Below are 22,186 nucleotides of genomic sequence, written 5' to 3'. Positions count from 1 at the left end.
AATAATTATAATTACCAGTGTAATCACCCTCTGTGATTAGCTGAAGTCTGATTGTTATTAATGGCTTTCCTACATCCAGAATGAATGTTCCAAAAACCACCTCACAGGGTATTTGAAGTATTAAACCCTGAGCCTTGCATGTGGGAGCTGCTCCACTGTATGTGAGATACTTAAATGGTCACTGGAATAAAAGCAGAGATGGATTGTCTAACCTGAGATTTACTTTTTCCAGGAAGCAGGACTTCTAAATATTAGTTCCTCCTCTTGCACATTTTATGTAAATCTTAACATAGTTTGAAATAGTGGTATCTTAGGGTAGCACTCTGGAGCCTTATTAAGTTTGTAAAAGCGTCTTGGTCAGAATAAAAATCTAGTTGTAGACCTCATCTATGCAAAAATTGCTTTACATCAGAATAGCACTGCTCTAAAACATGTGTCAGCAGCTTAAGTCTGAAGAAGTGCTGAAATGAATTTTGTTATGGTTATGGGAAAGGTAACACGGAAAGCACTTTGAGATGCAATCCAGCCATTAGCATAGGCTTCACATTTTTCACAGTTCACATTCATTTCTTATTTTCCATGCTATCTTTATCATTTTGTCTTCTCAGAGACTTTTACACTGCTAGGAAATGCTTTCGGGGCACCCTGTGTATTCCCTTTCATGTACAATAAGCAGTGGTACGCTGAGTGCACAGACGCTGGCCGGTCAGATGGCTGGCTCTGGTGTGCAACCACTGCAGACTATGACACGGACCAGCGATATGGATTTTGCCCATCAAAAGGTAAGATACCTCTTCCCACGCAGTTCCCCTCAGTGTGGCATTGGCAAACCAGCACTAGCAGAATATGAATATCTTTATAATAACGCATAGTTTACAAGAATGTATTTTAGTATATGATGTATTGCCACATCCTGCAGCTCTCTACACAAGGAAATAACACGTTGCATAAAGACGTGCAGAAAAGTGTGACTGAAGAGTAAAACAGCATGCAGTTCCCACTAATTGTGGGGGTGTTGCTGAGCAGCACGATAATTTTGAGCTCCTCGCTGTTTCCCAGCCAGGATGTGTGCTGTCACCGTTGTACAAGCATTCTCTGAGGACCCCCGTTGCAATGGATGTGGGCACAAAAATGAGTGCTGCAGGAAAATTAATGATGAAACTAACGTTTCAGTCTACGTGATTCTCACGTGAAGATTTTTTTTACTTAAGTGGAATGTGTCCTTTTATCCATGCTATTAAGCCTGGGAAGCAGTCTTTCCACCCCTTCTGACAACTGCCTCCCATCCCTGGCATTTCTCTACAATTTCAATTGCTTTCCGAAAACTGTCTTCTGTTTCTGTGGTCGCTTCCCCCTCCATCTCCCTTTATGGCCTTGTTCTTGACAGGGCTTTGCATTTAAGGCGTTGAAGACTCCTCCTGACACTTCTCAGCTTTCCCCTATATTCCTCCCCATTGCTCCTGTTCAACATTACGTCTTTTATTATTAAAACACCCCTTTACTCCAGTTGATTAAAAATGTGAATTTGGTGTGGTTCAAATCCATAGTCAAATATGCTTTCCAGGTCCCTACAAAGATACCTAGGACACTGAGTCCAAAAGGCATGTGACATAGGATCAAGGAATAATTTTCAAACTTTTGAAAGCCAGTCCCAGCTCTCAGTTCTTTTTTTTAATTCAACTTCATACTGACTTTTGGGAATAATCAAATATCTGATTCAATTTTGTATTGTGCTTGATTGAGCATGTATAGATCTTCAACAGACCAAAGACGCAAAGGTAAGCAGAAGAGAAGCATGATGCAGCTCAGCACCATTGCAGTGCCCGGGCTCTGAAGCTATGTGACAGGCACATCCAGAAGCTCTTTGCAAGATGGGAATTTATGTAAGAACAGTTTTGATGCTAAATTCAGGTCTAGAGCTGGTTCTCACAGCTCTCAGTGGGAACTGCTGTCCAGAAAGAGAAGAAGATGTTGCATATCTTTTTATAGATTTCATCTAGGATTTCTGCCACAGCACTCCATGCAAGATATTTTTCTATGCAATCACTTCCCTTGTAGTAATCCCTGAATTGTGTATCTTCACGGAACAGGAGGCAGTATTTGCCAGCTCTACCTGTCAGTTTACAGGCCTTAACTTCGTCCTTCCCCATCCTGCTCGTAACATTTTCAGTGCTCTTACCTGCAGCTCATTTTTCGGTGGGTGAGTTACTATCACCCCCAAAATAATTATTTTCTCCACAGATAAAGACACCACGTGGACTACAGATCTGTTAACAAATGTGCACTATCAAATAAACTCTGAATCGGCTCTCACGTGGCACCAAGCCAGGAAGAGCTGTCAGCAGCAAAATGCAGAATTATTGAGTATTACAGACATTCATGAACAAACATACCTTAAAGGTAAGGAAGTAAAGCAAACCCTGACTTACATTCAGAATCTGTTCAGTCCATCATCACAGCTAAGAACTATTCAGTATGGTTTTGGCTAATGTCTATGGACCTAAATATGCATGAGTAAGTAAACAAAATCTTTTAGAATTTGCAAGTTCATATCAAAATCACTAACAAGTTTGAACAGAATTCAAAGTATTCCAGCATCCTCCAAGCGTGACAGTTTGACTTTCTATTTAAAAATGTTACCTTATATTAAAACTTTGTTGATTTTTTTTCTTTAAAGAGGAAAAAAAATTCTGAAAAGTAAACGAAAGTTTCATTTTTGGTCAAAAGGAACCTTTAAAACCAATTGAAAATAAGAGAAAAGAGGTATCTGTGCTAAAAGAAAGATATGTTTTGTGTCAAATGCAGCTTGACATCTGATTTTTTCATTAATTTGACAAACTGAAAAATCAGTTATTCACAGATCCCAAACCGTGGCTCTATCTACCCATGTATTGCTGGAGGAATGGTATGGAAGAAACTCTCTCTTGTTATTTTTAATGGTGAATTTAACTTCTAAGAGCTTTATTATTATTGTTTATACTTACACTGTACCAATATTTCTACTTAAATAAATCCAATGTTGTACAGAATTTAGCCTGTTCTACAGAAACACTTTCATTTTGGATATGCTCTGTGGCATCTCATCTGTGCTCATTTTGCATTAGGTGATAGAATAAGAGAGGGCTTTTTTTGTTTGTTTGCTTTTTACAGTAATCAAGAGAGACATTATTAGTGACTATTGCTAATAAAATAGTGATTTATAAAATCATTGATCTTCCTTTGGTTACTTAGAGTTAACAGAAGGGACAGATTCTGCACTGTGGATTGGACTCAACAGACTGGACTTGAGGAGTGGATGGGAGTGGATTGGAGGCAGCCCCTTCCAGTACTTAAACTGGGCTCCAGGTAGCTGTGACTTTGTTTGATTCTGTATTTCTGAAGAAAAAATATACATACCTCAAATACTGCTTTAAATTCTATTACCAGATAGATATGCCATGAGATATGTATTTTAGCTTTTCTTGCTTTAACTTTAGCAAAAGCCTTTTTTCTATAGCAATATAAGCCAGAAACTTCTATGGATTGCAAAACTATTTTAGCTCTGAAAGCAGTACTGTCTTTCCCCAAAATATACGGTCTTCCATTTCTTGTCTCTAGCAACAAAACTATGAGGGGGTTACATGTTCATATCCACTGAAATGATACTACATTTCACACAGACGTTCCCACTACCAGAGACCTACCTCAGTTCTCGCCAAAGCTGGGAAAGACGTGATCTTTTGGGCTCTCACTTCAGCCAGGAGTGATTTCTCCTGTGCATTTTAGAGCTTAGAGCTCTATTTGCCTTTCAGAAAAGTTCACTTCTTTTTTTCTGTATCTTTCCCAAAGGAAGTCCCTCTCCAGAATCTGGAAAACTCTGTGTGGTTTTGAATCCTGAAACAAAAGCTAAATGGCAAAATTGGGAATGTGATCAGAAACTTAGTTACATTTGTAAGAAAAGAAACTTTACCTTGATTCCCTCAGGTATGTTGGTATATGTTGATAATTAAAAGTAGAAGTTGTTATCTGAATTGCTCAGCATTCACATTGACAAAGATAAGCAGGAGAACTTTATTAGAAATAGAAACTATTTCTTGTTTATTTGGTTTGCTTTTTACAACCATTGCACCCTTTCTAGGCTGATCTCCAGCCCCACAACACACAGAATAAAACAGGTAAAAGCAAAGAAGGTCCAACTTGTCCATCTGTCCGTGTTTTGGTGGTCAGGTCTCCCCTATGAATACACACACTACTGAGCATGAAAAGGGAGGACAAACCAAACGGTGGTAAAAATAAGCAAAAGAAAGAAAGATCGACATATTGCAAAGATAAAAGATATTTAAGATATTTTAAGTGTATAAAGATTTCCCTGTTGGTGTTTCCCTATGTATATGTCTAGTTGTAAATCTGTCTGGATGATTTTATCAATATACTTAATCTTTTAAAAATTCATAAGCATTCTATGTTAGGTGCAGATAATTTCTGATTTCTTTTAGCTGACAAATAAGTACTAATACAGAAGATGTTAAAATTAATACATTAGTGTATTTGTTACAGACATTTGGCGATATAAGAACCTTAGAATTTGTATTAAATAATATTTGTATTAAAAAGCTTTCCTTTTCCAAGCTAAAAAAATGCCAGGTTTAGAATCATATTTATGTTTACTATGTTTTGTGTCTATCGTTTCCTTATAATGAGAATTTCCCAAGAAAATTCTTAGTTTAGAACTTTTGCACAGAAAATATTTTCCATGTCGTGTCCCTTGCATGGCATTTAAACTGCTCTAAAACACTGATATTTGTTCCTAGGTGACACTGGGCCTGTTACTTGCCCAGATGGATGGGTACCGTATATAGATCACTGTTACAAGATCTTCAGGGAGACCAAAGGATGGGAAGAAGCTTTGACCTCTTGTCAGAAGGAAGGGAGTCACCTGGCCAGCATCCAAAGCCTTGAGGAGCACAGCTTTATGGTGTCTCAACTTGGGTACAGTGAGTGTTTCCAGGGGGGGCTTTTGTCTTTATCTGCACGTAAGAAGTACCAGCTAGCTGAATTGAGATGTAGCAATTGTATGAACATGAAGCACTGCAGCCAAAGACATGCAAGGAACCAGAGGTCCAGTGGCGTTAGGCTGGTGCAGTGCTCTCCTTTCTGTTTCAAGACAGGTGCCACCTTCTGTGCTGCAACTTGCAGACTTACTCAACTGTCTTGACTTGTGCTTTGCTTTGCATGAGGGTAGAAGGACATCAGTCATCCTGGTGAGAAGCTTTCTTAGTGAAAGGATTATGAAATATAACTTCCTCTTTGAAAGAGTGCTTTTTATGGAAAAACCACATATTTGTACTGCTTTCTATACATTTGGGGAACTTACAGTGTGGCTCTAAGTCATTCTCTGCGTCTTGTGGTCAACCAGCACCCAGATCAGCAAGTTCACAGGTCTCTGCAGAAGTGATGGAAGAAACCTACTAAAGAAAAGTTTAGCTCTCTACACTGCCAGATGGAAAAGATCAGCAAGGTTAGCTAAGATGGTTTCCAGGCAGCAAGCTGTGAAATTGCCTGGGCTGCCTGAAGAACTGTACTCAGGTCACTGGATCTAACATGTCAGCATGGTCTCGCCATGGCCTTTTTAATGGCAGAAACTGGCACTGGCAGAAATGTGAGGAGTCTGTAGGCATGTTGGTGCTTTTTGCCCCTGTTAACTACTTGGGGTTTCTTTTCATGCTTATAGGTAGTGAAAGTCTTAGTTAACTATTGAAACAGTAAAAGATATTCAAGACAGGAAGAAGTCTTTCTTCAGAAAGAGTAATTTGCTTAGTGTCCAACGATACAAGGAGACATTTTTGGTTTCTTATACTTTTTGATTCTGGTATCATACCCCAGTTTAGTGACTACTGAAGAAATTGTGAATATCCTTCCATATCTTTCTTTCTCATTTTTGTGAATGCGACCTAAATTTACCTTTCATTTTCCTTGCTTTCGTTTCATTAAGAATGCCTAAAACCACAGGATCATACACTGGTTTAAGCCAGAAGGAACACCGGAGGTCATTTGGTCCAGCCTTGGCTTGGAGCAGGGCCAGCCTCAAAGTTAGATCCCATTGCTGACAGCCTTCTGCTGCTGAGTTTTGGATGTTGTCGAAACTCTGATTTTCCTTATTGACGAAACAATTGATCTAGGGCTGGGGGGCTGAGCTTGGGGGGTTTCTCTGCTTTTTTCATTTTGTTGAAAGAAGCTTAAAACATTCACGCTTCAAGTCACATAAAACCAGTATTTTAAAATCTGACCAGGGCAACAGAACCTAAAAAGTAACTATTCACACAGGTCTATCATACCACCATAGTGTATTAGCATTAGGCTGGTAATTTACTCTTCTCCCACTGCTATGAGGAAGAGAAGCAAAGTTTTTTCGATCCAGTGCAGGGATTTCATTACAGCCTAATTTTCCAAAGCATACTGTCTTTATTCTAATATCTATGTGAAAATATTAATTTGTAAAATGGTCATGCAACACACTAAATAATTTTATGTTTCATAAATTTATGAAAGGGATTATATGTTCTAGAGCTTGAGCGTGCTGTGAAAAGGACGCAGTGGCATAAGAGGTCTTTTCTAGTTGTGTGTTTCCATGTTTTAGAGCCAACAGACAAGCTATGGATTGGGCTGAACGATCATAAGGTTCAAATGTATTTTGAATGGAGTGATGGTACACCAGTGACATACACAAAATGGCACCTGGGAGAGCCATCCACCACAAACAACAGGCCAGAAGACTGTGTACTGATCAAGGGCCAGGTAACATTATTCAACACATATTTTACTTCAATATTGAAACTAGCTTCTTAATAAAAGAATAATGTGCCTCGCTACTTCAGCAACTGGCTAGGGCCAGAAAAAGGGATGTGGGGACAAAGGATGGCATTAAATATGACCTTTCATTAAAAAAAAAAAGAAGAAGAAATAAAATGAAAGCGTTACTGCATCACTGATGAAATTTTCTCTTTAAGTTCATCTGAAAGTCATCAATGAAATTATTAGGGCTATAAAACAGGTCTCTGAATGTAGTTCGAGTACATTCTCCTCCTTTTCCTCTGGTGGTAATGGTGGCATGTGGGGATCCTGCTCATTTGCCCATCCCCGCATGGCACAACTGCCTGTGCAGGGCCCTGCAGAACAGGTTGTGGACCAGCTCCCTGCACCCTCATCCATTCTCATCACTACCAGCCATAGCTGTGCTACTATAGCCCAGTCTCCTATTTCACTGAATGTGAGCAGATTTACTTTTGTTATCAACTAGGGGAACTGGATAAGGAAAAAAAATAATTTCCATTTCAAAATGAAAGGAGAAAGAAAAAGAGTAGTTTGCATTATAAAGAAAGAAATCATTCATTTTCTTTAGATTATTCATCTTAATCTCATTGTTATTTTATTCTTTTTCCTGCCACAGGATGGCTATTGGGCAGACTCTCTCTGTGAGAAGAAAGCTGGCTACATTTGTAAAAGAAAACCTATATCACGAATAGCTGGAGAAAAGGAAATTACTGATGCAGGTTGCAAAAAAGTAAATATATAAGAATGGAACATCAATTTCCCAGATCAAATAAGTACCTTGTCTGAGAATCATCTAGAATTATTTGAATTATTTATATTATTTACATATAGATTTTTTATTTTTATTTATTATGAAGTTTCTCTCTCTCTCAGTTACTTGAAACTTTAGAAAGCCTTTTACAGAAACCACTTAGAAGGAATCTGTAATTTCATTGCAAAAGGTTTCTGATTCATAATATTCATTATTATTCTGCTTCATTCATTTTGAAGTGGTATAGCTCAATATATGATATCACAATTATTTAAAAGTTATATGAAAATCCTAAAATCATGTTACAGGGCTGGAGAAGATATGGGACCTATTGCTATTTTATTGGAAATGTTCCAGCAACATTTTCAGAAGCAAACACCACTTGTGAAGGAGAAAAAAGTTACTTAGCCACAGTTGAAAGTAGGTATGATAATGACTTTTCCTTGGCTTTTAAATAGGTAAAGGTTCTATGTTCTGAAATATTCCTGGAACTACAATTCTAACACAAAGTCAAACAGCAAATTATCTAAGTTACAGACGACGTCTCTAGTTGAACAACAAAAAAGTCTTGCTTTTGTTTGTTGATTTATAGAGTCAGAATGCTATCGTAAGGTCCTCTCCCCCAGTCTGAAGCAAGGAAAAGGAGAAAAGGTTTCATCATCAGATTAGACAAGTAGGATTTGGATAAATGACTTTGTTTTCACTTGCATCTTTATGAACCCTTTTACAGGTATGAACAAGCCTATCTGACTAGCCTTGTCGGGCTGAGGCCTGAGAAATATTTCTGGCTTGGTCTGTCTGACGTGGCGGACCAAGGCACTTTCAGGTGGGCCAATGGTGAAGCTGTGTCCTTCACACACTGGGATGCAGCAATGCCTGGTAGGTGCCGTGACGGTGGATGGTAGGTGCTCTCTGAGGTTGTGGTCCCTATTTGAGTTTGCATTGGCAATGTCCTCTGAATTTTAGGCTTTAAGTTTTCAGTATATTTTACAAGAACTGGCAGTTCTCAAACCCCATATTTTAATTTCAAAGGTAACAATTTGAACTGCAGTTTTATATTAGGACATCTGATATATTTACCCTTGAGAGTAACCTTTTGGCTCATCTTCACAAAGAGATAAACAGGAGTTACAGGTAGTTCCTGAGACTATTCCACTCTCATCCCTCTAGTGGTAAAGTTATCCTGGGAGAATAGTCTGAAACAGAGCAACTGTAATAAGGATTTTAAGTTAGAATTACAAGATCACAGTATCAAAAATGATCATACCATTCTTTTTTTTACTTGTGATGCTAAGAAAACTGCATTCACAGGATCATACTGTGCAGAAGCACAGAAAACAGGATTTCAAAACGCCATGAGGGAGTCTGCTCTCCCCAAGATATACTATGTCCCTCCTCGTGATCATTTGTCTGAAAACTTTCTCAAAAAGCTGCAGTGAGGTTATAAAATGTAAAATAAAAGAAAAATAATAAAAAAATTGCAAAAGACATAGAGTAATAATACTTCTGTAAATGCCACAAGAAGAAAGCTTGCCAGGGAGTCTATGGTGCCAACAGATCATCAGAGTATAAAGGGAGCACTTGGAGATCAGCCTGGAACAGTGAAGAAAAATTAGTTTCCTTGCATCTATGTTCACTGAGGAAGAAAATGGGCTTTCTGTGCTGGCAAATTTCTTTGTGAGGGTATGGTCGGAGAGTCTATTTCAAGCTGAAATACCAGAAGACTAGATTATGGAACAAATAGATGACCTGAAGAATAGCAAGTCAGGACTAAGCACAGCTGCAAAAGCATCCAAGAGCTGTAAAGGTTACATTAAGTGAACTGTTCACTTTAAGGTGTAACTAACTACCTGCTAAAACTGCCTTCACAGCTAGGCAAATTTGGTGCCAACATTTAGAATGGTTCCAGGGAGATGTGGGGAAATACAGACCAAGAAGTCATTGGTAAATTAGCTGAATCTGTAATAAAGAATAAAATAAAGAAGATACAGTGGGAAAGATATATAAAGTTGTTTGTGTAAAGGGAGGTTATCTTCACAGATCTCCTGGAGCTCCCCACAGGAGCCAAAAGCATACAAATAAGGGAAATCTGGTTAATGTGGTCTATCTCAATTACCAAAAGCCTTTCAGCTAATCTGACCTGACACAGGAAAGCTCTTTCTTACATGAATAAAAATTTTGATCAAAAGGCAGGGAATGGAAGGTGGGGTTTTTTATGGGGGCTATTTTTTACTGGGGAAGAGCGTTCACCAACAGAGTCCCATAATGATCTGTGCCAAAGCCCACGCTGTTCAACATATTTACAGACAATCTGGAAAAGATGAAATAGTGAAGTGACAAGATTTACTGATGATACTAAATTATTTCTGATAGTGAAGAACTGCCTGTGAGAAAATGCAGGATGATCTCAGGAGAATAAGCGACTGAGTATGATCTGTAAAATGGCAGGTGAACTTTGAGGCAGGTAAAGTGATGCTCATAGGAACAAACATATGTCTTGAATTGACATAAAATAGTGGCCTTAGAGCTGACCATTTCATTTCAGGAATCAGTTCTTGGCACTGCAGTAGACAGGTCCATTAAAACATCAGGTCTGGGCTCAACAGGAATAAAAAAGCAAGTAAAATGTTAAGAATACTTAGGAAATGAAGAAAGAACACAAATAAGCCATTGTATAAGCCCATTGTGTGCATTTGATTGTATCGTGTGATGTATGCACCTCTGTTCCCTCTGAGAGAATATAGTAAAATTACAGCAAATGTCATGGCATAAGCTTCATCATGTCTCTGTTGAGAGACATAGTATTTCTGTACCTATGTATGCACTGAGGGTTTTGGTTCCATCTATATGAAAACCATGAGTGACCGAGATTATGCTACCTGATATAAACCAGGCTTAATGTAAGTAGGAGTGAGTTCCTCACTTGAAAACACAGGTTTTCACTGTAAAAAAAACCCCAAACCCTTACTTTCTACTCATAGAATTAATTATGCAGGGCATTCAAAAAAAAAAAAAAGCAGGATCCTGAACTGATCATGACCTCCTCAAACAGAAAATATTACTCTTTGCCTGTGTGAAAAACACCTAAAATATAACTCTGCTATTCAAGTGTTATTGTATGGCAAGAAGTGAATGGCCGCTGCTCAAAGATTTTAAGTCAGAATTAACCAATTTAGACTGTACAAAATATCCAACTTGTTTTTTGTTTCTCATAAAGGAAGTAATCCAGGATGTGTAGCCATGAGAACTGGGACTGCAGCTGGATTATGGGATGTTCTTGACTGTGAGACAAAACAAAAGTATATCTGTAAGCAGTGGGCAAAGAGTGCAACAGCTGCACCTATTCCAACCACTGCTCCGGTCCCCACATGCCCTGAAGGTTGGGTATCAAACAACCATAGTAGCTCCTGTTTTAAAGTAAGTGCCTAAATAGTTAAAAGAAGAAGAAAGGCTTTGAACTGCTTGGGGGGGGGGGGGGGGGGGGGGGGAGGGGAGACAAGAAAGAAAATGGAAGTGACATCTTCATTTTGCAATATCTGATTGGAATATAGCAAAAAAAAAAAAAAAAAAAACAACCCCAAAAAAACCAACCCCAAACATCTCAGGGAATTATCCATAAGAGGGGAGAAATTAAGAAAGACGAGGTTGAAGGGACTGCACACAAGGGGAGGAAGAAGGACACAGGAAAGAAAATGAGGAAGTTTTGCCCCAGGGACTGAATGAATTGGAGCAGAAAATGGACGAAGAGGAACATAAATATCAAGTCCCCAGAAAGACATAAAGAAAAGAGAAAAAAGAAGAAACAAGAAACAACTTAATATTTGCAAAATTATTGGAAGAACAATGTCAAAAATGTATTAAACAGCAGAAGCTGCAAGGCTTGGCTATTAGCTTGGCTCTTTATATCGGTTGTGGTCACTAGGTTGTGCAAAGATCCCATATTTACCTGAGGTGTATGAGAGTTCAGGGAACAAAGTAGAGAAACAGTCAAGTGTATCCACAAGCAGCACAATGCCTAAGGCTGGACCTTGCTAAGATAAGCACATTACCCCCCAAAATAAAGCATAAGAAGTCACATGAAAGGTTAATTAAACCAGTGTTTACAAAGGACATCTATTAGAGAGTTTCTGATGCAAAACTACAGATAACTCGTATTTGAAGTACACTCCGCTATGTCTGAGCAGACATACAAAAGGACTTTGAACAAGAAATGAGGGTAATATGCAAACATTGATTTGGGATCATGCAGAATAGAAATGTGCTAAGTAAATGTGAGATGTTAATATTTCTTATCATTTTATTGAATTAATGAGTCCTTCTCTTTTTATTATCTTGTTTTTTTCATTTCTTTTAAATTCAGCTGGAATGCTATTTACTTGGGCTTCTTCATCCCCAAAACATCATTTTTAGCTTTGGTCAAACTTGTGCTTATTCTCTGTTAAACTACCAAAATGTTAGACATCATATTGCAAATGTAAAGTGAGAGTTGTAAGCCACCAGGAGGTCATTCTTTTGCCTGTATCTTCAACTCCTCCCAGGCCACCTTGCCCCTCCACAACCACTCTCTTTTCCCTTCATCTGGAAGGTGGCCTGGGCTCTCCTCCAGGTCAAACAAGTTAAAGGGAATTGTATTCCCTTCTAGCAATTCCTTCCCTTTGTTTGTCACCACTACGCTAACTGGCTAGACAACTCTAGTGCAAAATTTTTTTGAACAGAGTAATTAATGCTATTTCTCTGATGAAGTTTTACTTGGCTTGTATGAAACCTCATTTATGGGTGAGTGAGACTATGATTCTTTATTTTATTGTAACATATATAATATGATTTAAAGTAGTTTCTCCATAGTGTTTTTACAGATCAGATATTAAAAAGAAATCATGGCTTGAAGCTCGAGATTTTTGTAGACAAATAGGAGGGGATCTGGTCACCATTAACAGTAAAGAGGAGATACCATTACTAAAAACAGCAATGTAGTGAGTATCTGCTGTATGTTTGTCTTACCAGATTGAAGATATGTTTCATATGAACTATTATGAAGGATCTCAGATGATTTCTGAAACATACGGATTCCTCAAAAGCCAAAAAACCTGTGATACTTTGAAATTTTACCTACTCATGAATGTTTTTAACTATTTCATGAAAAAAAAGAGTTGTTTATATCCAGGAAATTAAAAAAAATAGTATCATGATTACTAGATATAATTTAGAAATACATGAAATTGTGGGGGGTGGTATTTTTAGTAGGGTAGAAAACATGACAATTATATTTACTTTTGACTCACCTTGAAGTAGTCAATGCTGAGACCATTTTCTGAATCTGTGAAAGCCTTTCTTAGGAAAACAGAACATAGAGGAAATACAGATCAATACTACTACTAAGTCTGATAAATAAGCCATTGCCACTGAGCCATAGAAATATTAGATATTTCTATGAAGAACATATACATCTGTACGCCCTTCACCAAAGGTAATAGGGTAATTATTACAACTTCACTGCGCTTTACATGATGTGCTCTAGAAAGTTTAATCATGTGTTTCTGGATGTTTTTTGTGTTGATGTTTACACGCTGCCCTGTCTTGTAATTTCTGTTAGTGCCAGTCGCTGTAGCTTTAAAAGAGTTTGGCTCGGTATATTTTCCTTGAATCCGGATGAAGGATTTGCCTGGAGTGATGGCTCTCCAGTGAGTATTTTAATTTTTCATCAAATTTGTTGGCTTAAGATGTTTTGGGGTTTGTACACACACTTTTTGATGAGGATAACAGTAAAAACCCAAAGAAAACACTAATCCTGAAAACATTTACATGGCTGTTAACCTTTATTATCATGAGTAAAATCACAGCAACACATTTGAATACATGGAAATCAGCTGTATCTCATCAGGATCTGTAGCTTTCTGCACAGCACTCCAACATATTTTCTTTTCCAAGAATATAATATGAACACATAACACCAGAATATAAAAATTCATCATACTGGATCATGTATCCTGTCTCTGGCAGTGGCCAGAAGCATATTAAGAGCTAATCAAACAGCAAGCATATTTCCCAGTACACTCCTGCATCCCACAGTAAGTGATGGCTCAGGGTCTTTCAGAAATGGAGCTCAGATCTGTAATCTTAATTTATTTATTTCCATGAATTTATCCAGTCATCTCTTGAGCCCATGTAAATATCCACAGATGTGTGAAATGTTCCTGCAGGATTCCACTGCTTATTATCCTCCCTTTACTCCTACTCTCTATTCCCTATTTTTTAACCCAAGCAAGGACCTTTCCTCTTATCCTGTTGCACATTAGTTTCCATAAAAGTTTTGGGAAGCGATCTTATCAATAACTTTTTGAAAATCCCAAGTAGGTTAAATCAAATGGTTCTCCCTTCCCATTTGGATGTTAGTTTCTTCAGAGGTAACTCCACTAGGTTTGTAGGGCATAATTTCCCTCCCAAAAGCCACACTCCCATCCTCATTAACCACAGGGGAGGGAAGATGTGAATGCTGAATTGATGCACGATATGGTCACTGCCACCAGACGGCTGTTGGACGATGTAATTTTGAACCAGGTTACAGCTCATGAAGTGAAAACTGCCTTGTCTGCACATGATTAGCATGGGTGGCATGGGGGTGGAGTTCATAGCTAGGTGAAGTTCATTAGAAACACTCCATTTGCCTGTTTCTATTCTGGCTGTGTCTAGGGCTTGAGGTGCAAACAAGAGGAAAAGCCCTCCATGGCAAGACAGCCTGATGTGCCGATCACTGACATCATTGCCCCACTGTAAAAATTCTTACACCTATTGCTTTCCTTATATTTGCACCTCTTTTTAGTGAGAGACAGAATCTTTCACACAAAACCAGTTTGTTTCTGTTTGCCAGTGGAGAGTACAACTACTGAAACAGATGAAAAGAGTAACAAAAATTATTTCTTCTGTAGGTTAGGTACACAAACTGGGATGATAGTCCAAGAAATTCAGGAGGACGCAAGGTCTGTGGTGTACTCAACGGTGGGAGTCATTCTAAACGATGGTTTCTTTCGGTCTGTGAAGTACAGCTTGATTGGGTTTGTCAAATAAAAAAAGGTAGATTTATTCTTCTCTTTAAGCAAGTAGCTTAAATAACTTTATAAGTAGTTGCTTTCTAATATAAGTTGCTGGAGAAAGACACAAAATTTTGAAGAACTACTTTTTCCAAATTTCCAAATTCCCAAACTACTTCTTTCAAGAGCATTGGGTAACATAATATAGGCCAGGATTTTTCCATGATAGATGATGAAAATAAATAAATTTATCTCTTCATGTAAATTAGGATGTACAGCTAATCCATGTGTTTGCGAGGGTTTCATAGATTGCAAACTTTTTGAATATTAAGAAGTTTTTGCTTGTATTTTTTAATGTAGGACGCAAGGAGTTGTGAATTCCTTATAATACTGATTTTTACACTAACACAGGTAAAGCTAAAACCCAAATACAATATGTTTGTACACCAAAGATTTAGTGGTGCTCCAAGTTCTCCTTTAACATTATTCAGGATTCAACTGCTTTTGGAAAAGCAATGGTTCAAAGCAGTAGCATTTCTTTTTCTATCAGAACCAGAAATAACTCACAGTCAGTATATATAGTCATATTTCCTTTTGCTTACGGATATTTGGGACTGGGAGAAGTTTTTGATAGAGCTAAAGTAAATCTAGTGGAAATTTTCTCCCTCTTGATGAGAAGACCCCTCTGGAGGATTATGGAATGTCTACTGATGGGTCAGTGAAGGGGCTGTAAAATCAGAGTTTGAAGTGTTTCAGATAAAGCTACTGTGACTTACAGACTGAAGTGCAATCTTCCCTTACATTGCTCTGTGCAGGACTGTGATCCAGCCAAAGCTATGACTTTGCTGACTTGATGCACAGCTTACGATACAAAATTATAAGTGGATGACCATGCATATTGCATAATGTGTCGCTGAAATGTGTGGTTCAGCCTGCTTTCTAGTCAATGGCAAAGGAGTGCAGAATCCTGCTGTGTTCCTCACTCTGCTCCTTGCGGTCAGTCACAAAACACGCTCCGGAGATGCGTTACACCTTCTATTCTCTTGTTTTGCAGGAGTGCCATTAAGATCTGAGCCAACCGACACATATGGTAGGTTTTTGCGTAAATTTATTAATCTTGTTCATTATTTTTTATCAAAATCTTTATTCCAAAATGAGCTTTTGTGTTCTACAGATACAGAATTTAAGGCTACCTTATTTATCTTCCAGCATATAAAACCACTGCGGATGGATGGGTGATATATGAAGATAAGCTATACTACATCAGCAAAGAATATGTCTCCATGGAAAAAGCCCAAGAGTTTTGCAGGATGAATTCTGCAGACCTGGCTGTTGTTAATAGTAATAGCGAGAGAAGGTTCCTACAGAGAGCGCTAAAAGAAAATGTAAGAATCATTATAAACAGACAGCCTACAGTAGAAATGCTTTTGACAATCTGCTTGCAAAACATGAATTGCCTCAGAAGTAGAGCCATCAGCGTTTTCATAAATGAAATCCACCTGAGATGAGATCTATGAAATTCCCCCCAAACGCACCCTTAGGTCCCATGGGACTTGATCTCTCCTGCTCTGCACCAGCTGTGCTGAGGTGGTGAGGCAGGCCGGTGGGAAGAGCCATGGGGGAAGGTGTCAGTTGTGCTGGCTTGGGAAGTAGGTGGTGTGAGAGGGAGACTTGAGGTCAGCATTAGACGGTGCTGCAGTCCTGGAGGGAGAATGAAAGACGTGTACCAGTTTCTGACTCAAGATCTGCTTCTCTCCTACCCCATCCTAAGGGCCCGCAGCGCTGCAGGACTCAACTCTGATGCTCCGGATAAAAACCTGGCTTCTGCGCTTGAGTGTGTAAACACATCGCTGTGCTTAACTGTAAGCGCGTGCTTTACTGCTGTCGGCTTCAGTGACTGCTCTGTGAACCTAATCAATGGCATATCCGTTTCTGCTTGTTTCATTTCAAAGATTTTTTTTTTTTTTAATTAAAATATCTCTCTGTTTTAGGAGGAATCCTGGAGTCAGTCAAGAGGATACTTCATTGGTCTAAAAGTGAGTCTTGATAAAAAGTTTAGGTAAGTTAAGATGATCACTGCAGCTCTTAGCATGTAGAAACAAATACAGTATTTTATGTAGCTGGAGGTACTAAATGTGTTGTTTTCAAGGACTGAAGGCAGTTCCACATAACGTGTACAAAGCAGAACTTCTAGAATATTCTAAAATCCAATAGTTTTCCACCAAAAGAAAAAGGAAAAGAACATTTTTTTCTTGAGTAAACACTTACCCAAAGAAAGGCTTGGCAGCTGTACTCTCCATACACACTTTCTCAAGTTTCTTTCTCGAGTCTATAGATTGGAACGATGCTTTATACCTATAAACACACACACTGTGTGTGTGTTGTGAAAAATATGCTCCATACCATAGAGCCTAGCTCTTATGCTTTTTATCTATATATCCTAGCTTCAGAGACATCCTCCAGAATTAGGAAGGTATGGACAATAAGTACAAAAGCTGTTTCTGACAGAGACTTTTAAGGTAGCCTCTGCAAACTCCCGTTCCAGGTGAAAAGTCAGCAGAAGTTTACAGTACAGTAAAATTAACAAGTATTGCGAAAAGACCAACACACAAATAAACTCAAAACTAAAGTAAAAGATACTGAAGAGCATGATACTGACACTGCCTACCTTCCCATCTGCTAGTTAGGACACGTCTGGGAGGTGAAAGACCATGCTCCTAATCTCGACCTGAAACAGGTTTAGAGGAGTTTTGAATTTGACCTTCCTATTTTAATGCTGCTGTTGAGTGTCTGTAAATCACTAACCTTGGAAAGGGCAGAAGAGGAGTGGGGAGAGACAAGCTGGTAGTGACTGAGTCAGTGTATGATTCTAACCTCCTGATTTAGGACACAAATTAGGGAGATAGGGCATTGCTTGGGTCCAGTGAGCATCTCCTCTATTTAGATTAAGTGGATCATCATCAGCAAGAGATAGATGAGGGAGCTGATCTTGTTTCCCACTTCAGGCTGAGTGACCTAAATTCTGAAACATTGATTAAAATGCAATGCCAATCTCTTCTTCCTTTAATAGCAATGTATTAAAGTAAAAAGCACGTAAGCATAAAGAAAAAAATGTCAATTTTGGTACTTAAGAAAGGATGTTTTTAAAGATGACAGAACATCCATTAGATTCCAGACACAAGACTTAATAGAAATAACCTATGGAGATACTTCTTTTCAGGGTAAAATCCACAGAAAAGTATTTTTGTCCTTGTTTGCATCTATGAAAACATCAGGAATGCTCAGACCAAGAAGCATAATAATAACTAGATGATACAATGAAATCAGTTAAGATAAATAAAACTTCTACTATTCTTCTCTGTATTGCATGTTACGGCTAACTGAAAATAGTTTCTGTTATTAAATGATGTCTGATCACTCCTGCCTGTCAATGGAAAATACGCTTGGTGGGTTTTTTTCTATTTTGCAACCAGTAATATTTTACATAATTTTCTTCAAATTAGAAGAATCAGGTAAGGGGAGGAAAATCTGTAAGAGTCCTTCCAGTTTTAGCCAGTTCCCATTAATGCTCATGGACCTTCTTAATTGTGAGATGTTAATTAGGATTCTCATCTCACAATTGAAGTGTATTAATTAATAACTATTTGTATATCTTTTCTTTAAGCTGGATAGATGGGACTCCGGTAACCTATGTGGCCTGGGCTTCTAATGAACCCAACTTCGCAAATAATGAGGAAAATTGTGTGGTAATGTTGTCAGAGCAAGGTAAGTTACAAGGCTAAACTATTAGATTTTACTTGTCTCTGCTTGGATTATAACTGGTGCTGTCAAACTTCTGCTGTCAACTATCACACAATCTTTTATGGCTGTTTTCTGCAATTCTGTTCCAGTGACAAGCCACAAGATGCAGTAACTGGTGTAACCACCAGTGACAGAAAAGTCCATGTCCTTAGAATGGGGAGACTTCAGTACCATGTGTAATTTAATGCAGATGTCTCTAGATTTATAAGATTGATATTGCACCTGTTTACAGGGCCTTTCACTACTTCTCTAACTAAAAAGTTGAGTGGGGCCTGTCTTTGCTCCCATGAACTTAAGAAAACATTTACGACAGCTACAGGAAATAGGGGGGTTGAAGGTACAAGCCAATGAGGAGACGACAGAGACAAAGACATCCAATGACCTAAGACTGTCTTACATGCTTATAAGTACTCTTACATGTAAATACCTTTCAAATTCTAGAGCTAATTTTTCCTCTTGGTTGTATTTCTGTAACTTAGCTGAGGCTAATGGGAATTCAGAAATATATGTATAGGGAAATCAATCTCTCAACTTATGTTTTATAAAGAATTCACTCAGCAATCCCAGCTGAAATTCTGCCTTTATATGAAGACACCAAGAACAAGATTCACTATTAAACATATATAAACATAGGCATCTGGTCTGATTGAGATGCATCCCTCCTTCTTTAGTTGTTGATCCAGAAAGAGGCAGCTATCCCACCGGTCTCTGCCATATCTACCAGCTCAGCATAGATGGCTCAGCATTTCTGAGCTTGTCTCAGATGATGCTAGAAGTTTACATGTGATGATGCTAGAAGTTTACAACGGAATTGGACCATAAGGGAAGCATTAAGCTTGAGTTGACAACAAAATGTAGCTAATGTGAGCTAGACCTCTGAAGTCTCATAATGGTCAAGTGGAGATCTCACCTGCACAGCCACTGCTGCCCAAACAGCAATTCAGTTTACTCTAGCACAGCATTCAGTTGCCTACATGTAGGTGACTGTAGCCACCTGCGATGTCCTAGAGTTAGCCTACCTGACTGAAAGTTTCCCCCAGAAACAGTGGCATATCTGTCAGCTCTCTGCAGGTACCTTGCATAGCCTCTCAAATGGCGCTAAGCACCTCTGTTTAGACAAATGAATCCTGCCCTAGCTCTCTATTGACCATAATAGTAGCTTAGAAACCTAGTGTACATCTTGACAACTGAAATGAGGTATTTTAATCTGCAAACTGAATCCCTAGACAGCATTATATTAACTTGAGATGTTGGCCCCCAGGAGATGGCACATATTCCATCATGTATGTTTGAACACTATATTGTGCCCTCAGATTGATCCAGTATTTTCTCCCTCATCCATTTCTGACCCATTTTCTTTTCAAATTTGCTTGCTGGTATATTTTCCCTGCTGGCTGCAATGTGGTGATGCCATAGCTTGAACAAATCATAAACAGGTAAGCACCCTGTGGAGAGCCCTGGATGAGGAGCAGAAGGGTCAGGCAGTTCAAGTTACGCACAAGGGGCTACAGCTGTGCTACTATTAGAGTTTCAACCGGCTCATTCAAAGCTGCCATGGTTACTTTGCCTTCAGATCAAGCTGCAGCCTGAAATATAAAATAGAGAACATTGTGTTCTGCTAAAAAAAAAAGTTCTTTTTTTTTCATCCTCTTTCTCCTCTAATTCTCCTACTCAGACTCTTTGATGGGTAAGGGTGGGGAGGGTGGACAAAGTAGAATGAAGTTAACTGATGACCAGAGCATTTCTTCTGAGTCACTGGCCCTTTCTTCTCAGTCCTTTATTCTTTTTTCGATTGCTAGACAGTAGCCCAGTAACTAACAGTGCTGAGCAACTAAAGCCTATAAATATCTTCTGTTTGTAAAAAATAGTTGAGTGCATAAATGTAGTGCGTGTCTCTTTTACTCACTTTTACAGTCTAAACAGTAGAGCTTAGCCTATTTCTAACTCAAAATAAGAAGTGATAAGTTATTGTTACACATACCAGAACATCTTGACCTTCTTATTCAATCTAATTATTTTTAGGTTTGTGGAATGATGTAAACTGTGGTTCCTCCAATAAATTTATATGTGAAAAACATAACAATTCTATTAATTCAACGTTTCCTTCTCCATTGCCTCCTGGAGGATGTCCAGAAAGTTGGTTTTTCTTTAACAACAAGGTATGTCAACAAGTATCTTCAGTAAATTGTGTAAAGCAGTGGTACTGAAAAAAAGAACTGCAAAAAATATGGGGTTTTTTGATTATAAAATAATTCTGGAGAGTAATTATCCAGTCAGAACATGCTGGCTAGATGGCTGAGCTTTTTTGGAGGTTACTATAGACATTTAACTTTGCAGATAAATACAGTAAAAGTAGACGTATGCTGAATAAATTTCAGAGAACATAGTTTGCGCAGGCTTAAAATACACTGTTACTGTTTAAGAAAACCCCTCCTCCTCCTCCTCTCTTATTTTATGTATTTATGTTAGAAACTGAAATTTGTAATGGTCAGTCTTGAAAAAAAAGCCCTTCAGGTGGAATGATTTAGAGAGAATGTATTTGAGCAATCCCTTTGGCTTGTACAGGGTTCCCAAGCTGTGAGTTCAGAAAGATGATGTCAAACTACAATTGTTTTAAGTAAAGTTTTACATTCAGACATGGTCTGGAAGTCCTCATTGCTGTAACAGAAGAATTTGTAGCAATTTGAGTGGAAGTTCCATTTGCCAAAGGTTGTTTTGTCAACTTCATATACACTGTGCTACTATTGCATCCTCAGAGTGTTAGGTCAACGTGCCAAAGGGTATTTCGTACACTTTGGCAGGAGGAACAGTCGTAACCACAGTCACTGGAAGCAGGACAAGGCACAGTAGAGATCATCCCCTGCATCTGTGTCACCCAAAGCCACATTTTCTTGGTTTTAAATGATCCCTCTGTTATTGCAGGAAGCAGGCAGATGAAAGTCTGGAAAGGGGTTATGTACTTGGCATCATTACCATCAGTTCAGATTATACTAGGCTCCTGGGTTACACCTTGTGCAATGAGAGGGGCTAAGTATCTCCCTGGGTCGAGGTACATACTTCCTACCCTTGAGCTCTGTCACCTATTCTAGCCCCGATTTCTTTTTCTGGAGAAATGTACATCCTATAGCTAAATGATATTAGTCACATACAGCAGTTCCCATCTTTGCTAGTTTGAATGAAATGCTTGCTTTTTTTCCAGTGTTTCAAAATATTTGCTTCCAACATAACAAGAAAACTCATGTGGCATGCTGCACGAGATGCTTGTATCGATTTGGGAGGAAACCTGGCTACCATAGCAAATGAACAAGTGCAAGGTACATATATGGGCTCTATTGAAAGAATAAAATATTAATCTCTCACTAAAGAAATGGCTGCACTCTCCAAAATAGATTATGGGATTATCTGCTGAAAATTGCTTATGAGCCAGGCCAGTTTATGCTTCGTTTTAACTCCAAAGTGTGAAACAATAGCTAAATTATTGCATATAAGAAATAAAGTGTGTTTTTCTAGTTATTTCAGTTGCTCAGTTTTCATTAAACTTCCAGTCTGTTTTGAGTGTGGTTGCGTAGATCCCTCAAACTCGCAGACATCTGTATTTTCTGTCTCTCTCATTGGCAATATGAGTTGCTGGAACACTATGTGTGCATACACAGTGGGGAAGGGGACATTTCCTAATTTGCTCCAGAGCTTTCTTTTTGGCTATTTTTTCAACCTTAATGCTTGTGTAACATATGTTCCTACAGATGCTTATCTAAACATTTAATTAAAGGCAGATGAGCTCTGTAGTGGGAAATCT

The 22,186-nt window shown here is 38.5% G+C and overlaps 1 protein-coding gene across 1 annotated transcript in view; it reads left to right on the top strand.

Annotated features, from left to right (window-relative positions):
- LOC142405366 (macrophage mannose receptor 1-like) overlaps positions 1-22,186 on the top strand; it is a 34,698-nt gene that overhangs the window by 2,904 nt on the left and 9,608 nt on the right. The window contains exons 3-21 of the mRNA XM_075492695.1: positions 609-782; positions 2,242-2,400; positions 3,232-3,345; positions 3,829-3,963; positions 4,791-4,973; positions 6,617-6,774; positions 7,427-7,540; positions 7,870-7,985; positions 8,292-8,440; positions 10,779-10,978; positions 12,407-12,534; positions 13,155-13,242; positions 14,488-14,632; positions 15,644-15,679; positions 15,799-15,974; positions 16,581-16,648; positions 18,254-18,354; positions 20,413-20,549; positions 21,590-21,704. Of these exons, the coding sequence (XP_075348810.1) occupies positions 609-782; positions 2,242-2,400; positions 3,232-3,345; positions 3,829-3,963; positions 4,791-4,973; positions 6,617-6,774; positions 7,427-7,540; positions 7,870-7,985; positions 8,292-8,440; positions 10,779-10,978; positions 12,407-12,534; positions 13,155-13,242; positions 14,488-14,632; positions 15,644-15,679; positions 15,799-15,974; positions 16,581-16,648; positions 18,254-18,354; positions 20,413-20,549; positions 21,590-21,704 (2,496 nt within the window). The remainder of the gene's footprint in view (positions 1-608; positions 783-2,241; positions 2,401-3,231; positions 3,346-3,828; positions 3,964-4,790; positions 4,974-6,616; positions 6,775-7,426; positions 7,541-7,869; positions 7,986-8,291; positions 8,441-10,778; positions 10,979-12,406; positions 12,535-13,154; positions 13,243-14,487; positions 14,633-15,643; positions 15,680-15,798; positions 15,975-16,580; positions 16,649-18,253; positions 18,355-20,412; positions 20,550-21,589; positions 21,705-22,186) is intronic.

Source organism: Mycteria americana, chromosome 2 (assembly GCF_035582795.1).
Source record: "Mycteria americana isolate JAX WOST 10 ecotype Jacksonville Zoo and Gardens chromosome 2, USCA_MyAme_1.0, whole genome shotgun sequence".
Classification (NCBI taxonomy): Eukaryota; Metazoa; Chordata; class Aves; order Ciconiiformes; family Ciconiidae; genus Mycteria; species Mycteria americana.
Note: the sequence above shows the minus strand (reverse complement) of the source record. Positions and strands in the feature narration are given on the sequence as shown.